A 15,022-nucleotide genomic window follows, 5' to 3' on the forward strand; every position below is an offset into this window, starting at 1 on the left:
GGGATAAAAATTTTAAGGGTTGTTGAAGGACATAGGAAGATATTCTAGGGTTTTTAGTGGACTACTCTAGTTATCTTTCTATGGAACTTTAGGGTTTGCAATAGACTACCCTAGGGTTTATCCAAGATCCATTTTTCATTTTCTTTCAAGGAAGTTCATGGTTAGACTCCATAAGCCCAAAAAAATAATGGGCACTAGTCTTAAATCCCTTAAGTCAATCTCTGAAATCAAAATCTAACTTTTCTTTTATTATTCTAGGGTTAGATTAGGGTTTATTTGTAATTGTACTTCAATTTTCAGCAATAATTAAGCTAGATGTTTAGGGTTTAGTTAACATTTAAACATCATTTATTGCATTGCTAATTGAATTTTCAGCCCTCTAGGGCTTGACACCTTGCATTGTTAGGGATGTTATGTGCCATTATTATTTCATAAATTAATTGTTTATAAACCTAGTTTAACTTGCATTTTCAGCCCTAGTTTATTGCATGCTTATTTGTTCAAAGGGCTGAATTATTTCTACTATTGTAACTTGATATACTGCCAAAGATTGTTAGCTTTCACACAAGTTTTACACAACCATAGTTTTTTCTTTTATTTATAATGTTTAGGGTATCCTCTTGGCCTATCTTCACTCGACAAATATCAAAAATGTCTTGGATACTTCAGCCACATAAATCTGAAAATTGCTTTGATTAAACCAACTTGTTTCAGTTTGAATAATTGATTTAGTGGTGGTCTGTTTGAGTAACTAAAATAGGAGGCCGTAGACTTGATCCCATCTTGCTATAGGATTCCTTGAAGTTGCTAGGGAATCCTCCCTTTTGTTGGATTTTATCCTTATTTAAAATGAGGAAAGTGATTACTAAGGTGAAAATGGTAAGACTTTCATGTTACACTTGTCTACGCAGGCTTTGCACTAAGGTGCAAGAATTTGTGATAATAGACCTCTTCTTTGGTTCGGCCAATGGTTTTATGTAATTCCAATCAAGGTATCTAAACCAGGTCAATGGATTAAGGTTTTGGATGCTGTGGGATCCTATATATTGTATTGTAAATCATGAAGTTAATACAATGAGAGTTAGAGGTGTAGCTCTAAACATTTGTTGGTTTTCCCAGTTAAAGGTTTCCGGAGTAAATCTACGAGTATTGTGTGTGATTGCTATTGTTTACCTTTCTGTTTTATTAAGAATCTATGTGTGCATTGCTTTACTATAAAGGTTCAAAATTTACACCATCCCCAAATGAGGGACACATAGGCACCCTGACCCCTGATTTTTTGTCCAACAACCCTTTAAGATAGAACAAAGATAGGAGATAGAGATTTGACGAGTTTGTGGCCTTGGTAATTAATGGTAATATTAAACTCTTAAAGTAGAAGTTGACATTCTCCTTTATCTTACCTTTTCAAGTCAGCATTTTCCTTATCTTACCTTTTCTATCGTTCTCCTTCATCTTACCTTTTCTATCCTTAAATTTTTAAGATTACCATTATCTGTTTCAAGATGTTTGATAGTGTTTCCAACCCCATCGGACTTCATATGGAGAAACTCGAATTTCATATCGCATTCAGAATTCAGCAAACTTAACAGTTTTCAGGATTTTAGGATTATAGCATTTCCATTGGATTGCACAATGATGAATTGGATGAATTGTTATTGTTGGGATTTTATCGTTATTATTTTTATTTGTATAGCTTTAGACACAGGGACCCCTTTGATAAGTAATCTAAGATTCTAATGTCCCCCCATCCCCAATGACTTTCCCTAAAACTTGGAGGTGCTCCCACTTGTCCCCGTGAACATCTCTCTGCTCTCACAGTCGGCTGTCCCAGAAACTTCGTGGAACATTGGTTGTTTCAGCTAAAAGCTCAGCATCAACATATTCATATTAAAATCAGACATCAAACTTTTTCCTGTAATGTCATTAGAAAGATTCCTAAAGCTACAAAAGAAGATTGATCAAAGATGGAAGAAAAAATGTAATCTCACCCATTGGACAGCTCATATCCAGCCCAACCAGTCCGAAAACCAATAACGCTTCCAGCTATAATGACGAACAACATGACACATACATTTGCAAATGTGACAAGGGATTGCACCAATGCACTCTGTCACCACCAAAATTCCAAGGTTTTTGAAATACATTTAGGACATTGGTTGAAGTAAGATGTACAAAATTCAAATGCTTCTCCAACTGAATGCAAACCAACAGCAGAGCATACCTCTTTGATTCCCACACAAAGGAGACCAGCAACAAACATGACAAGAATTGCAGCACAAGGGTCAACTGTGATATCAGTGCCCTGAATATGTCGACGAACTAAAAATGTGGGCAGATTATCTTCTCCCCCAAAGAATACGGCCTGAAATGCAAACCACCATAGAAGTGTTCGATAAATGACACTACTGTACAAGCAGAATAGAACATATGTATAGAGGAGAAATTTTGTAATGTATCCTTTGCCATTTGGGTTTTCTAACATATTAGAAAAGACTAGATGATAAGTCAGGCTGTCAAAACATTGCTAAATTGAAAGAAATCTACTGGAAACTTTACCAGATACCAAACCACCATAGAAGTGTTCGATAAATGACACTACTGTACAAGCAGAATAGAACATATGTATAGAGGAGAAATTTTGTAATGTATCCTTTGCCATTTGGGTTTTCTAACATATTAGAAAAGACTAGATGATAAGTCAGGCTGTCAAAACATTGCTAAATTGAAAGAAATCTACTGGAAACTTTACCAGATACATACAATTTCATGCACAAAAGGTTCTTGAAAATAATTTTGCAGTCTTTACGAACTGATTCAACCTAAGAAGCTTCTGATGAGAGGAATAAAAAAATGGAAACTTCACAATGTAATTACTTCCTCAATATCTACGCATGTTCCCCATTTACAAACAAAGAGATCTTATAGCTAGATATACATATTAAAAATCACTCTAAGTAGGCCCGCTATATTCCTTAGGATTAAGGCCTCATTATACAAAAACAATCAGTAATGGGAAGACCAAAAGGAGTAAAAAAGGGTAACTAAAAACATACAAAAAAGTACAGAAATATAAAATCATTTGAAAAGATTAAGACATCTCCATAATAAATTCAAATCTATAACATTATTGAAATGTTTAGCATCTGGAAATGCAAACATAGTAACTGGCTGTCAAATAAGTAAAATCCTGTCCCTAAAGCACTCGAGATTTGCACTCTGATTTCAGCAATAATATGGATCAAAATACACACAATAATGTGACATTGACTCCACATCCAGGATATATCCAATAAAATAATGAAATGAGAATTGGGCCAACTATGACACCAATTAGGCTTCTAACCCTTGCTCAAGGAACCCCCACTAAGGGTCTGTCCAACACTTGGGTTTGATTACCTCTCAGTACCAACAAAGGTAGAGATCAGGTCTAGTGCCCTGATCTCCCCTTCCACATGTTTGTTGTTTCTCAATGGATCAACCCACTATCCTTGTAGTAATTTGTAAGTACCTGTGTCTATTCTGTGAAGAACTGTTGCAGCATAAAACAAAGAAGAAAGAGAATAGAAGAATCAATCCACACAAACGTTTACACTAGGAAAATAATTTCTATTATGACATGAATGATCTCACAGTTCAACAACTAATGGGAGGAGGATCTAGCTTTTATATAATTTTTCTTGTAATGGCTAGATAACAACTATTTTGACTCTCCCAAAATAATATTATTTGACTTTTCAACCACATTTTGGAGACTAAGTTGATTCATAAAAATAATTTCTGCATTAAAGAATTAATTAACCCACAAGAGGCTCAACTTGGCTAGGAGTAGCAATGTTGGGACCCTGCATTCCCATGTGTGAGTTTTATTTGACATTGACCAAGCTAAATGAGGGCAATAACAGCCCAAAAACTAATTTGACCCTTCTTTGACTCCCACATATGAATTTGCATTTGTTTTTACCAATACCAATAGCTGCCTTGTGGAGAAAAAGCCCTACTAGATTTGTCCAGTGTTTCGCTTGAGGGAGGTAGACCACATCACAAGGATTCCAACAAGCTATCACTTGCCCAATTTGGACCTAGGACGTTACCTCTATGCCCACTTGAATCTTGCCACCATTGAGCTAGCAATGAGGTTGATTTTTGCTTGCATGAATAACGCCCTGTTTGATTGATGGATTATGGCAGCTGGGTTTTGTCCAAAGTGTGATTTAGTTCAACTTTGACATAAATTTTGTCCATTCATGTCAAGGAATGACCTTCTTTGGCCATTTTTACCCCCCATGTGGCTAAGAGAGAGTATGAGCACCTTAGAGGAGTGATTTTTGCTTGATTCCTTCATTTACCAAAACTTCCACATGGCATATCAAGTATACATCATGCTGAACATTTTTCCCTTGTACTTTGGACTGGGGAGACTTGTGCCTTGGGATTTGTGCGGTGCCCCATAAAACATGGAATGTTGTGAGCTGTGAGACTGCTATGTAAAAAAATTGAGTTAAACTATACCATGGCCAAGGAGATGCATAAAAACTCTATGAGACATGACCATGTCAAAACGACATAGGTGCACTTAAGACATGCGCTGGACTAGCCCTACATAGTGTGGTGACCCCTACCAAAACCAATGGCTACCCTAATTCATGTGTCCAAGTAGATCTATCCCCAAGCTTCCAATCCTATCCAGGATGAAAGGACTTGAGGGTAGGGATTGTTACCCACCAAAAGTGGGTAGCCCATATCATATGAGAAACCCACCCCCCCCCCCCCCCCACATTGATCAACTAGCCAACCAGTAGCCCTATGATGGCCCACTGATAACTTTACATCAAAGCATTCTCCACTTATGCTTTGGTCAATGCTCTCTCTTATCTGGCATGTTTCATAAAGGAAGGTGGGTCATCTATCAGAAGGTAGACTAACCATTTCTATAGTCATGTGTGTTCATTTAATGTTTTGGGGCATACCAATATGGATCACAGGCTAAGCTAAATAATTGATCACACTTGCTTGTACCTTTGTTCTCATGCTTCACCTGGGAGGTTATCCTTTGCCCCTAGTTCAGTGTGACCTCCCCCGCGGTCCTTCCTTTAGGAGGTGCACTAATAGGAGGCATTGATTGAAGTAGTGAGCCCAAGGTAATCCATACTTGACACCTTCAACATTTCCTTTATTAATCCACATCCATATCTTGGTTTGATTACATTTTTCATTGGAACTAGCATGAGCTCTAACCCCCTCATTAGCCATCACCTTATTTCTCAGCATTTCATGCTCTATCTAATAAAATAACTAATGAATGTCCCAACCCCAATGAGTAATAAACTGCTACATCTTTAAGGGGTATTGGAAAAGCGCAAAGCAAGTTGAGTTTCCTATGTTATGCAAGAAATAAAGATAAATTATTAAAGTAAAAGGCACACTAGATGGGTGGAAAAAGTAGATCAAGAAAAGGGTTAGCTCATGCATCCATGATTGCTCCCTCTTCTCATTATATGACTTAGCTAAGTCACCTGACATGGGGATTCGGGATTCGTAGGATATGGGGATTCGAGAGTCGGATTCAGACACGTTGACCCCCCGGAACAGGACACATAGGATTTGTTATATATTATTTTATTAAAATATATATATATATATATATATATTAAAATTAGATATTTAATAATACAAATTCTCATCAATGATACAAATTCATTGATTTCAAACATAGATCTTCATCTAGATGTTAGTTTCACTATTTACAAAGTAAGTTGGTAACATTATAGCATGCATAGTACATACAAAATTCAAATACATGTCACATAAATCATGATTCATAAATGAAAGACAACTTACAAGATAGTAAGATAAAGACACTGACAACTGTAGTTTTCTCACTAAGTCATCAAATCAAAATGTGTTACATAGGTAGTGCAATGCCAATGGCAAATGCCAAATAGAAACAGAAAATATAAAACAACTACAGGTATACAAGCCTCAAGGCAATAAATAGCCCATGATTCATGAGTCAACAATCCTCATAGTCATCATCAAAATCAGCATCAATGTCCTCATCATCATGGTCACCAGACTCACCACTGCTCTCCTTTGCATCCTCCTCCTCCCCTGTATCCGCGGGTTTCATTCCCAAAATCGGGACACGTTGTGTCCTAACGTGTCCCGATTTTGGGATTCGAATCCCCAAAAAATGAAACCCGCGGATACAGGGGAGGAGGAGGATGCAAAGGAGAGCAGTGATGAATCTGGTGACTCACGACGTGTCCCATTCTAGGATTCGAATCCCCAACGAATCGTGTCTGATTCATGGGATTCGAACACGTAGCCTCTTTTCAGCGAATCCGGTTTCTTAGTGACTTAGAGATGTTGGACCTCCTTTAGTTCGTACCATGGCTATGACCATCATCCTTAAAGTCTTCCCTGTTCCATCACCACCTTTATTACATGCATCTATGGATTGATCGGTCTACCTATGAAATGCCCTTCCCCTTGGGGATGGAAGCACTTGATAGGACTAATGGAATAATCATTCCTAACACAAGTGTGGTGACTTAATTACAAATCCTGAGCTAGAAAGACATTGGAAGGCAAGGTTTGTGTGAACTATTTTTGTGTCCCTAACATTGAACATGGTCCACCATGATACTTTAATGGTGTTTATCCCTAACGATGTTGATCTCAGTTGATCTTGAGGGTATGTTTTAGGTGGTTCATTACACATGCATCAAAGATCCCTTGAGGGATGGTTTGACACCTCTCCAGCACCATCCACAGGACGTCTTGTCGAGTCTTGAGAATAGATATGACTTTGCAACCCTAATGTTTCCCTCCTTAGATGAATGTCGGGCTTTGAGGAGCCTCCACATGGTTGTATACCCCTTGCTACAACTTCAGATGTTGAAATGTTGAGCTAGGAAGCCAAGGCATTGGTTTCTTTGATGATGTGCCCAAATGAACCCAGGACACCCCCATGCTGGCCTTAACCCTGTTTGATGGGCATTTCCTTGTTTTAAAACCTAGATGATGATGGACACCATTGAGATGATTTGGGAGTGCTAGCACACCATGCCTAAATGCTTGTTACCCACCAAAAGTGAGTAACCCATAGGAGAAAAATTCTCCTCATTTGAAAACCAGACAGTCTATGTTGAGAAGTGTAGCTTGGGAGGTACTCCCATAAGTCTAGGGTACTTGACTTGTGTGGAATTGACCCACCAAAAGGGCTTAAGTTGGGAAAAGTACCCAAGTTGGTGGGATTTGGACCCAATGTTGTGGGATAAAGACCCAAAGATATTCATTGTTTAATCTTATTATTGTAAGAGGACACCTTTAATGGATCAAAGGGCCCCTAAGTCAATAGTTGGAGAGCTATTTATATGAGAGACCATGGAGAGGTCTCACCATCATTGCAACTAATCTTGTGATAAACATTAGCCCTAGTGAAGAAGTCGCAGATCTGAGGAAGGATAATTTTTTTGAGACTTAAGGAAGAGTTTGTCTAATGAAGGAGGTTGAGTTACTCCTTCTAGGTCTGGTCTACTGAACATTTGGTCTTGTGCAAGAAGGAAGGGTCGTGGTGTATCTCTATCTAGGTCGAGTTTGATTATGTTATTTGAGAGAGGGTTGAAGCCATAATTCTTTCTGACAGGAAGGCCAAAAGGCCTCTCAAGTGGCTGGAAAGAGGGTCGAGTTCCCTCAAGATCAAGCACAAGGGTATATAGGGCTGCAGGCTAAGCTTAGAAGGCTGCAAAGTTTGTGGGTCAAGAGGCCTCAGAAGTTTTGTGGCACAGGGTCGAGGAACCTCAGGCCTAAGGCCAGCGAAAGGTATAAGGGCTACTGTTTTGTTGTAGGTGATCGCAGAAGTGTGATACTTGAAGTTTGTCCAGAAAAAGGAGCTTTGGACAACCATGTTTGAGGGAAGATTATATAGTGATTTTGAAGGTCAAGATCCACTGTGAGTTGGTGATATTTTGAGAGCTGGAAATGCTTATGATCTGAAGGACTTGATCACAAAGAGTAGTTGATTGGGCAGAGACATTAAAGGATCAATTTCTCTGCAAGAAGAGGCAAAGGACAGTCAGGTGTCAATGACAAAAGAGGACTAAAAGGACTGTTGAAAAAGAGGCTACATCAGCATGTAAGTTGGTTGTTTTTGTCATTGTTCTTTTGGGCAAATTGATGGCCAAAGGGAGTTTACCTCAAGCCCCAGTAGTCATGTATCAAGGCTTTGTAAGGACCATGATCCTTTGTACGAGAGCCCTACGTTTATTTTATTGAAGGAATAACAAAAACAAGTTTTGGGTCAAATATTTGTCCTGTGTATTTCATTGATTCACTATTGTTACATTTTCATTGTGTGAAGTTCTTCATGGTTGAGCATTTCTGGTGTGTTTGTGTGCTTGGTTAGCCATAGACCAAACCTAGAGTGTAAGGAAAATTCAACACGGTATCAAAGCTACTTTGAAGGGACAGTTGAATCAGAGTGTGCACAATAAGAAGCCTAAGAGGGAGTTGATTAATTGTTGTTGAAGGACTAACAATATGGCCAAGTTGATTGCTAGTCTGAGGTATGAGGATAGGTTGGATGGCCTATCTGACTATAGTCCTTAGAAAGAAAGGATCATGCTAGTCTTGTTGGTGAACAAGATATGGGAGATTGTTGACAAGGAGATTGTTGAGCCAACAACTCCTTAAGAATTGGTTGAGTTTGACGAGTTGGATGCGAAGGCCAAGCTTGTTGGAAATACTAAGAGGGGGGTGAATTGGTATTTCTTTCCAATTAGTTAATTTTAATCTTCAAAACATTAATTATCATTAGCATCAGATAAATATAAACATTCGTCAACAGTAAATAACACCATTCAACAATGCACAATAATCAAGACAGTCGACAGAGATTTTAAGGTGGAAAACCCCCTCCGGGTCAAAAACCATCGAACACTTTTTAATATTTGTCTTCAAAAATAATTACATCAAGTTTCCAGCTCCAACTGAAGGAGGCTCCAACCCCCTGATTTACAGGCTCCAACTTGCAGGATGCTCCAACACCGTGTTTACCAACTGCAAATAGGAGGATGCTCCAATTCCCTAGATCAGATGCTCTAACACCCTGTGTACCAGCTGCAACTCAACGTACGCTCCAATGCCCTATGTAGGCTACAACCTGACCTAGCACCACCCTACCGTCCTGAAGTGTTCTTAGGCTCCAACCTGAAGGTGACTCCAATCACATGCCTTGCACCACCCTACCACCTTGATCAACTGCGAACCATGTTTCACAATTTTCAGACTAGATCCCCTTGCGCTCAAAATCAATATAAAGAAATTGTAATGAAGGCTCTGCAACTCTGCTCGGTATGTATATCACCGTCAAGTCCTGGCAGCCTCACTGCTCAAACTGACCATTGTACAATCGAACCTCAAACACAATCCTGCCTCTGCTCAATCACAAAGCTAAAACAACCCACTGCACAATCTGGAAAAGTAAGCCCTAGCTGCCACATCAGCTGACTACTACATAATACTGCCACACTCACACTGTCATAGTTGTTGATATACCAAACTCAACTCTACCAAGTATCACTGTGTTATGTTAGTCAAGTATTGTCATGTCATCAAGCCAACATCCACACAATGTCCCCAGGTAATTGTTATCATCACAAGGAAACTGTCATGTACGAGGAACATCGTCAAGTACAAAAATACAATGTCAAATACCAAGTGCACTCTCATGTAGATCATTTTCATAACACTGCAGACATACTGTCATAAAGCCACTGTTATGTCAAGTCAATTCATCACATCACAACAAGAGTCACTATCATCAATAACATCATTGTCACACTACCTGTTTAGTTAATCATCGGATGGGCATGCATATCAATGTAACATATCTAGGCTCACAATCAACGTTACAAAAGGCACAACACTGTCAAGACGAAAGCTCGATTTACAAGGATACTCCACTCTGGTTTAGCAATCAAATATCAAATCATTGTCTCTATCACACTATCATGAGTTTGTTGTGTATTAAGGTCACTATGTACACTGTAAAGTGGACAATTTGTCATGTAACATTTTATTAAAGCAAGTCCATTATTTTCACTATCTCTTTAACATATAATGAAACCTGCCACGAGAAGAACCTTGCCAAAGATAACTTTTGTAGAGTATGAAGAACAAACCCCAAACACTGTATCAGTATTTGATATCTCTGTATTGTTTGTAGGTGTTGAGCTAAAGTAATAGGATTTCATAGATTTGAAGCAAACCTTTCGTCCAGCAAATGTATAGCTATTTTCAATCACAAGACTTTCACACATGTTTCTATATCCAGCATATACTGTTATTACTGTCAAGTTTCGAGGTGTTATCACTATGACATAGGCTTTTGCAAAACTAGCTCCATTCCTTGAACAAAGTCTTTAACCAAAGTAAGACGGTTTACTATTGCCAAGGATTCAACAACTTGTCTGGACAGATTGTATCATAGAGAATTTACACAAGTCTACTCAAGATCACAATAGGGAATACATTGATTGTTGAACTCATTTATTTCTTGGGTAGGATGCAGTGATCTTAATAATTCTGGGTTGTCAAAATGTAGAGAAGTATGGTTACCCAAGCTTCAAATGATAAACAAGACTTACAAATCTATAGCGACTAGTATTTCACCGTTCTGGAAAACTTCATAGACTGAAAGGCCGAATGACATAGCTACATATATCACATGTTCAAAGAATGGTCACAGTCCAAGATTTATTATGTGTAGAGTTGAATTAAGGATGTTTTGCATAAGAAAGAGGCCACAAACAATAGTTCTTTGATTTTTAGCCACAAGTATGTGAGGTCGCACCAGCCAAAATAGAATTTTGAGGCCTGAATTGAAAGTTTTACAGAGTGAAACTTAATCCACTGTGCCAAGGAACTTAAAATGGAGCTTAAATATAATACCCTCATCAACTATGTAAGCTCGGTCTTAATCCACAAAGAAATTATGTGAATTTTGCACAAAGCGAACCTACCATAGACCTGTAGAATAGGGTCGAATCCATTGTAATTCACCACTAAGACTTTCGTTGATTTGAAGTGACAAGTTCAAAGATCACTATCCAAATTAATGTTTTATCTTTGCACAAAATTGAGATACTCCTGTATATAAGACCTACAACAACCATGTAACATACGAATCCCAAAAAGAATAAAACACAAAATTTTCAAACCCTATTGTTTGATCTCTTCGTTATTTCCACAGGGGTCGAATTTTAGAATAGATCACAAAAATATTCATTGATGTTCTTATATTTGGAGGGAAAATCATACGATGTTTTAATAGTTTCTTATAGGGCTAAAATGGTGGCTTGAATGGAGGGGTTGACCTCAAAGTTTAGGAGGATCGATCATCAAAAATATGAATTATGTTGATTGATATTTGTAATTGTATTTATTTTAGAGTAATGTTCCACAAATTTGTTAACCAAGGAGAGTCAACAATTAATAGATCCCCACATAAATTATTAATTTAACCTTATTATTGTTAATTTTCCATTGCTCTATGCTATTTCAATTACTTTAGCCCAATTCGCTTCTTCAATAAGCAATCTTTTCAAGAATAATTAATTCTTCCAATAATCAATAGTAACTGAAGATAGAACAATAAATGCAATGACAATAAGAGATAATCAAAACATCAACAAGAGACACTAACAAGAGAAAAAGCCCACAATGGGGGGAACCCTTTGAAATTCTTCTTCTATTAGATTGTCATAAAATGTTCAGTAGAGAGTACAATGAACCCAAATCCATAAACAAGAATCAAAGTCAAAGTTTTGACTTGTTCAACAATTCAACCAACCAATATCCAAAAATGTGTGCCAATAGTCAAATCTGGTCAATTGTCATAATCTACAATTTTGTCCAAGTCAACAGTCAAAATGTGCCCTAACCAATCAAAGTCAACAATCAATTTAGCCTTCCAAGAGCTCGAACAACAGTCCTCCAATTCGGCCTCAAGTGTTGGTCAAAGTTAGCCCAAAACAATCTAAGAACACTCAGTCAAACTCAGTCAAAGAAGAGGGAAACTACTGTGGTCAAGTCTACAATTTTTCCTGCGGTCAACCCAAGTCAAACAGCCCAAAATTTCTCGGTTTTTGTGCCAACAAACTCGGCCTTCCAAAACAGAAATATGCCAAAGAGATTGAACTCAAAATCAGCTCCAAAACAGGTGGTCAACACTGGTCAAAGTGCAAATGAACTTCAAAATTTTGGCCTCCTGAAAATGTTCTTTCTTCTACTCGCACGTGTGAAGAGAAGCCCCTGCAATTTTAGATTGTACGAACCAAATAGAGAAGAGATGCTTGTGATATGAGGATGTCCAAATGAAATTGAGGTGTCATGAATTTATAGGCATTGGAGGAGGGTTAATTAGTGTCTAGGCCGACTTGATCAAATGTGTCATTGTGCGCTTGACATCAAAAATACACTTTCCCTTATCCAAATCCAGTGCTTCAAAGGTCAATTTTGGTCCTCTTGGAAATTGGAATCTAGCCCAATGATTGGAATTTGTCGCTGCGCTGCCAAATTAACAATTATGTTTGGAAGCCACCTCATCTACATTTGACCTTGGACCATCAAGAGTGATGGACTTTAGGTCAACATATAATGGCATGCCACATCATCACCTCATGGGGTTTTGACCACAATTTGGTCCTTCAACTTCAAACTAGCATAACTCACAAATTGTGAGGTCTCTCGTGGCGTGCCACATACCACCGGAAACATCTTGACGAGGATTACCAAAGCATATTCAGTGATCTCCTTCTTCAAAAACTCTCAAAATGTATGGGGTATGTCCTTAGACTAGGGAACCCAAACCCTAGAGCTAGGGTTTCTAGATATCCTTTTAGTGGAGCTTCCAACTTGATGTAATTCAGACAAATAATAAGAGTGTTCATTAATAGTTTGACATCAATGACAGGTGTTTAGTCAAAGTAAAACTCTAGGGTTGACATCAATGACAACACCATTCAACAAAGCTAATCATCCTAGATGGAGTAAAAGATCACTTGATACCTCATCTTACCAGGAAGAACATTGCACATGATATGTGGAAGGCTCTTCAGGACTTGTTCCAGAATAAGAACGAGAACTGGTTGTTGGTATTGAGAGAGAAGCTCAAGAACAAGATGTTAGATGGCAAGGGAGTGGTTTCGTATCTAACGAGGGCTTCTCAAGTTCGTGATGAGTTAGCTACCATTGGTGATAACGTTCCAGATTTTGAATTAGTGAGGACTGCTTTGAAGGGATTCTGAGGAATGGAAACCATTTATCAAAGGTATAGCTGCTCGAGACAAGTTTTCGGATTAGAATAAGTTATGGGACGACTTCATCCAAGAGGAATTTTGGAATGAGGATCTTCATAAGAAGAAATATTATAGAGAAAACATGGCTCTCGCAGGTAAGATGAAGGGAAAAGTGAAGAAGGACTTGAGTAAGATGAAGTGTTTCTCATGTGGCAAGCATGGTCATTGTGCGAGTAAGTGTATACAACGAAAGAAGTGAGATAATGATAAGAAGGAGATAGCAATAGTTGCTACATCTTCAGCTGAGTAAGATGACTTCTCAAGAAGGTTTGAGGACGACTTTGCTCTGTTTCCTCATTTCTTTGAGGGCACCATTGATGAACACGGGTGGGACTCTTTGCAAATCAATTCCAAACACCAAAACTCCAGAGGCCGAAGTTGGTGATGGGACTTGCTTTTTTATTGCTTGTATCTTCCTACACTACAGGCGTATGGGTGACGCCTCCAAAGATTTGAACACGAGTGGGACTCTTTGCAAATCGATTCCAAACACCAAAACTCCAGAGGCCGGAGTTGGTGATGGGACTTGCTTTATGCATGGTTCAATAATAGCAGAGCATCAAAGCATATGACAAGATTACAAGAAGTATTCGAGACTCTCACTGAATGGGACCTCTAAATAGCATGTGGAGGTTGGTGATAAGAGTCAGAGACTGTCAAAGGGTCAAGTATGTTGCCATTCAAGATGGAGTCAGGTGGGTTGCTACGAGTCCAAGATGTATTGTGGCTACTAGAGCTCAAGTGCAACATGTTGTCTGTCGCAATGATCGAGGCAAAGGGGTTTGAGGTGATATTCTGAGATGGAAAGGCGATGCGCAGGCCCAGAGGCTCTTACTCCACTAGAGCAGTCAATGGAGTTAGGGAGAGTGGTCTATATAGCTAAAGGGCAAACCTATAGATCAAGGGAAGAAGCAAGTTCCTGGGACTCTACGGGAGTCGATTTCGAGTGAGAGTTTGCAGGTTCAGAGGGAGAATCTGCAACCCAAGAAGAGCGCATGGTCAGTGGGGAGTAAGGAGACTTTTATCGCTGGCAAGAAGGAACCTTGGAATGGCTTAAGGCCTATCAAGAGAAGAAGTGAGAGGCTTCTGGTAGCAAGGACACTTCTGAGGAACGTGTTGTTCATTCTTCAGGGTATGCTGCAGTGATGGACACCAGAGATTGGGATTGTGTTCCTAACGAGTTACTTTCGAGGAATGGAAGTACCTCCCTCGCTAAGAGGGAGTGTTGAAAAGTGTAGCTTGGGAGGTACTCCCACAAGTCTAGGGTACTTGACTTGTGTGCATTTGACCCACCAAAAGGACTTGGTTGGGCAAAGTACCCAAGATGGTTGGATTTGGACCCAATGTTGTGGGCTAAAAACCCAAAGATATTCATTGTTTATTCTAATTATTGTAAGAGGACACCTTTAATGGATTAAAGGGCCCATAAGAAAATAGTTGGAGAACTATTTATATGAGAGACCAAAGAGAGGTCTCACCATCATTGTGTGATGTTCCTTTTATTGGTGTTCCTTATGACATGGTTAGGATGGACTTTCAGAGTTGGGGGCAGAGAGGTCACAGGGGCAGATTGGTGTCATCAGTGGATCCAAGGGCTTTTGGAGGGATTTTGAGGAGTTTCTATGAGGTTTGATGGCATTCACTTGGTATATTCCATC

The 15,022-nt window shown here is 38.9% G+C and overlaps 1 protein-coding gene across 3 annotated transcripts in view; it reads right to left on the reverse strand.

Annotated features, from left to right (window-relative positions):
* LOC149182627 (cationic amino acid transporter 3, mitochondrial-like) overlaps positions 1 to 15,022 on the reverse strand; it is a 240,575-nt gene that overhangs the window by 184,766 nt on the left and 40,787 nt on the right. For all 3 annotated transcript variants that reach the window (XM_089416902.1, XM_089416901.1, XM_089416900.1), the window contains exons 4-5: positions 2,225 to 2,365; positions 1,992 to 2,110 (exon numbers count right to left, since the gene is read on the reverse strand). In XM_089416902.1, the coding sequence (XP_089273028.1) occupies positions 1,992 to 2,110; positions 2,225 to 2,365 (260 nt within the window). The remainder of the gene's footprint in view (positions 1 to 1,991; positions 2,111 to 2,224; positions 2,366 to 15,022) is intronic.

The sequence above is a fragment of the Pinus tabuliformis genome, chromosome 3_2, assembly GCF_031772625.1.
Source record: "Pinus tabuliformis cultivar Carrire ecotype Pingquan chromosome 3_2, CPIR1, whole genome shotgun sequence".
Lineage (NCBI taxonomy): Eukaryota > Viridiplantae > Streptophyta > Pinopsida > Pinales > Pinaceae > Pinus > Pinus tabuliformis.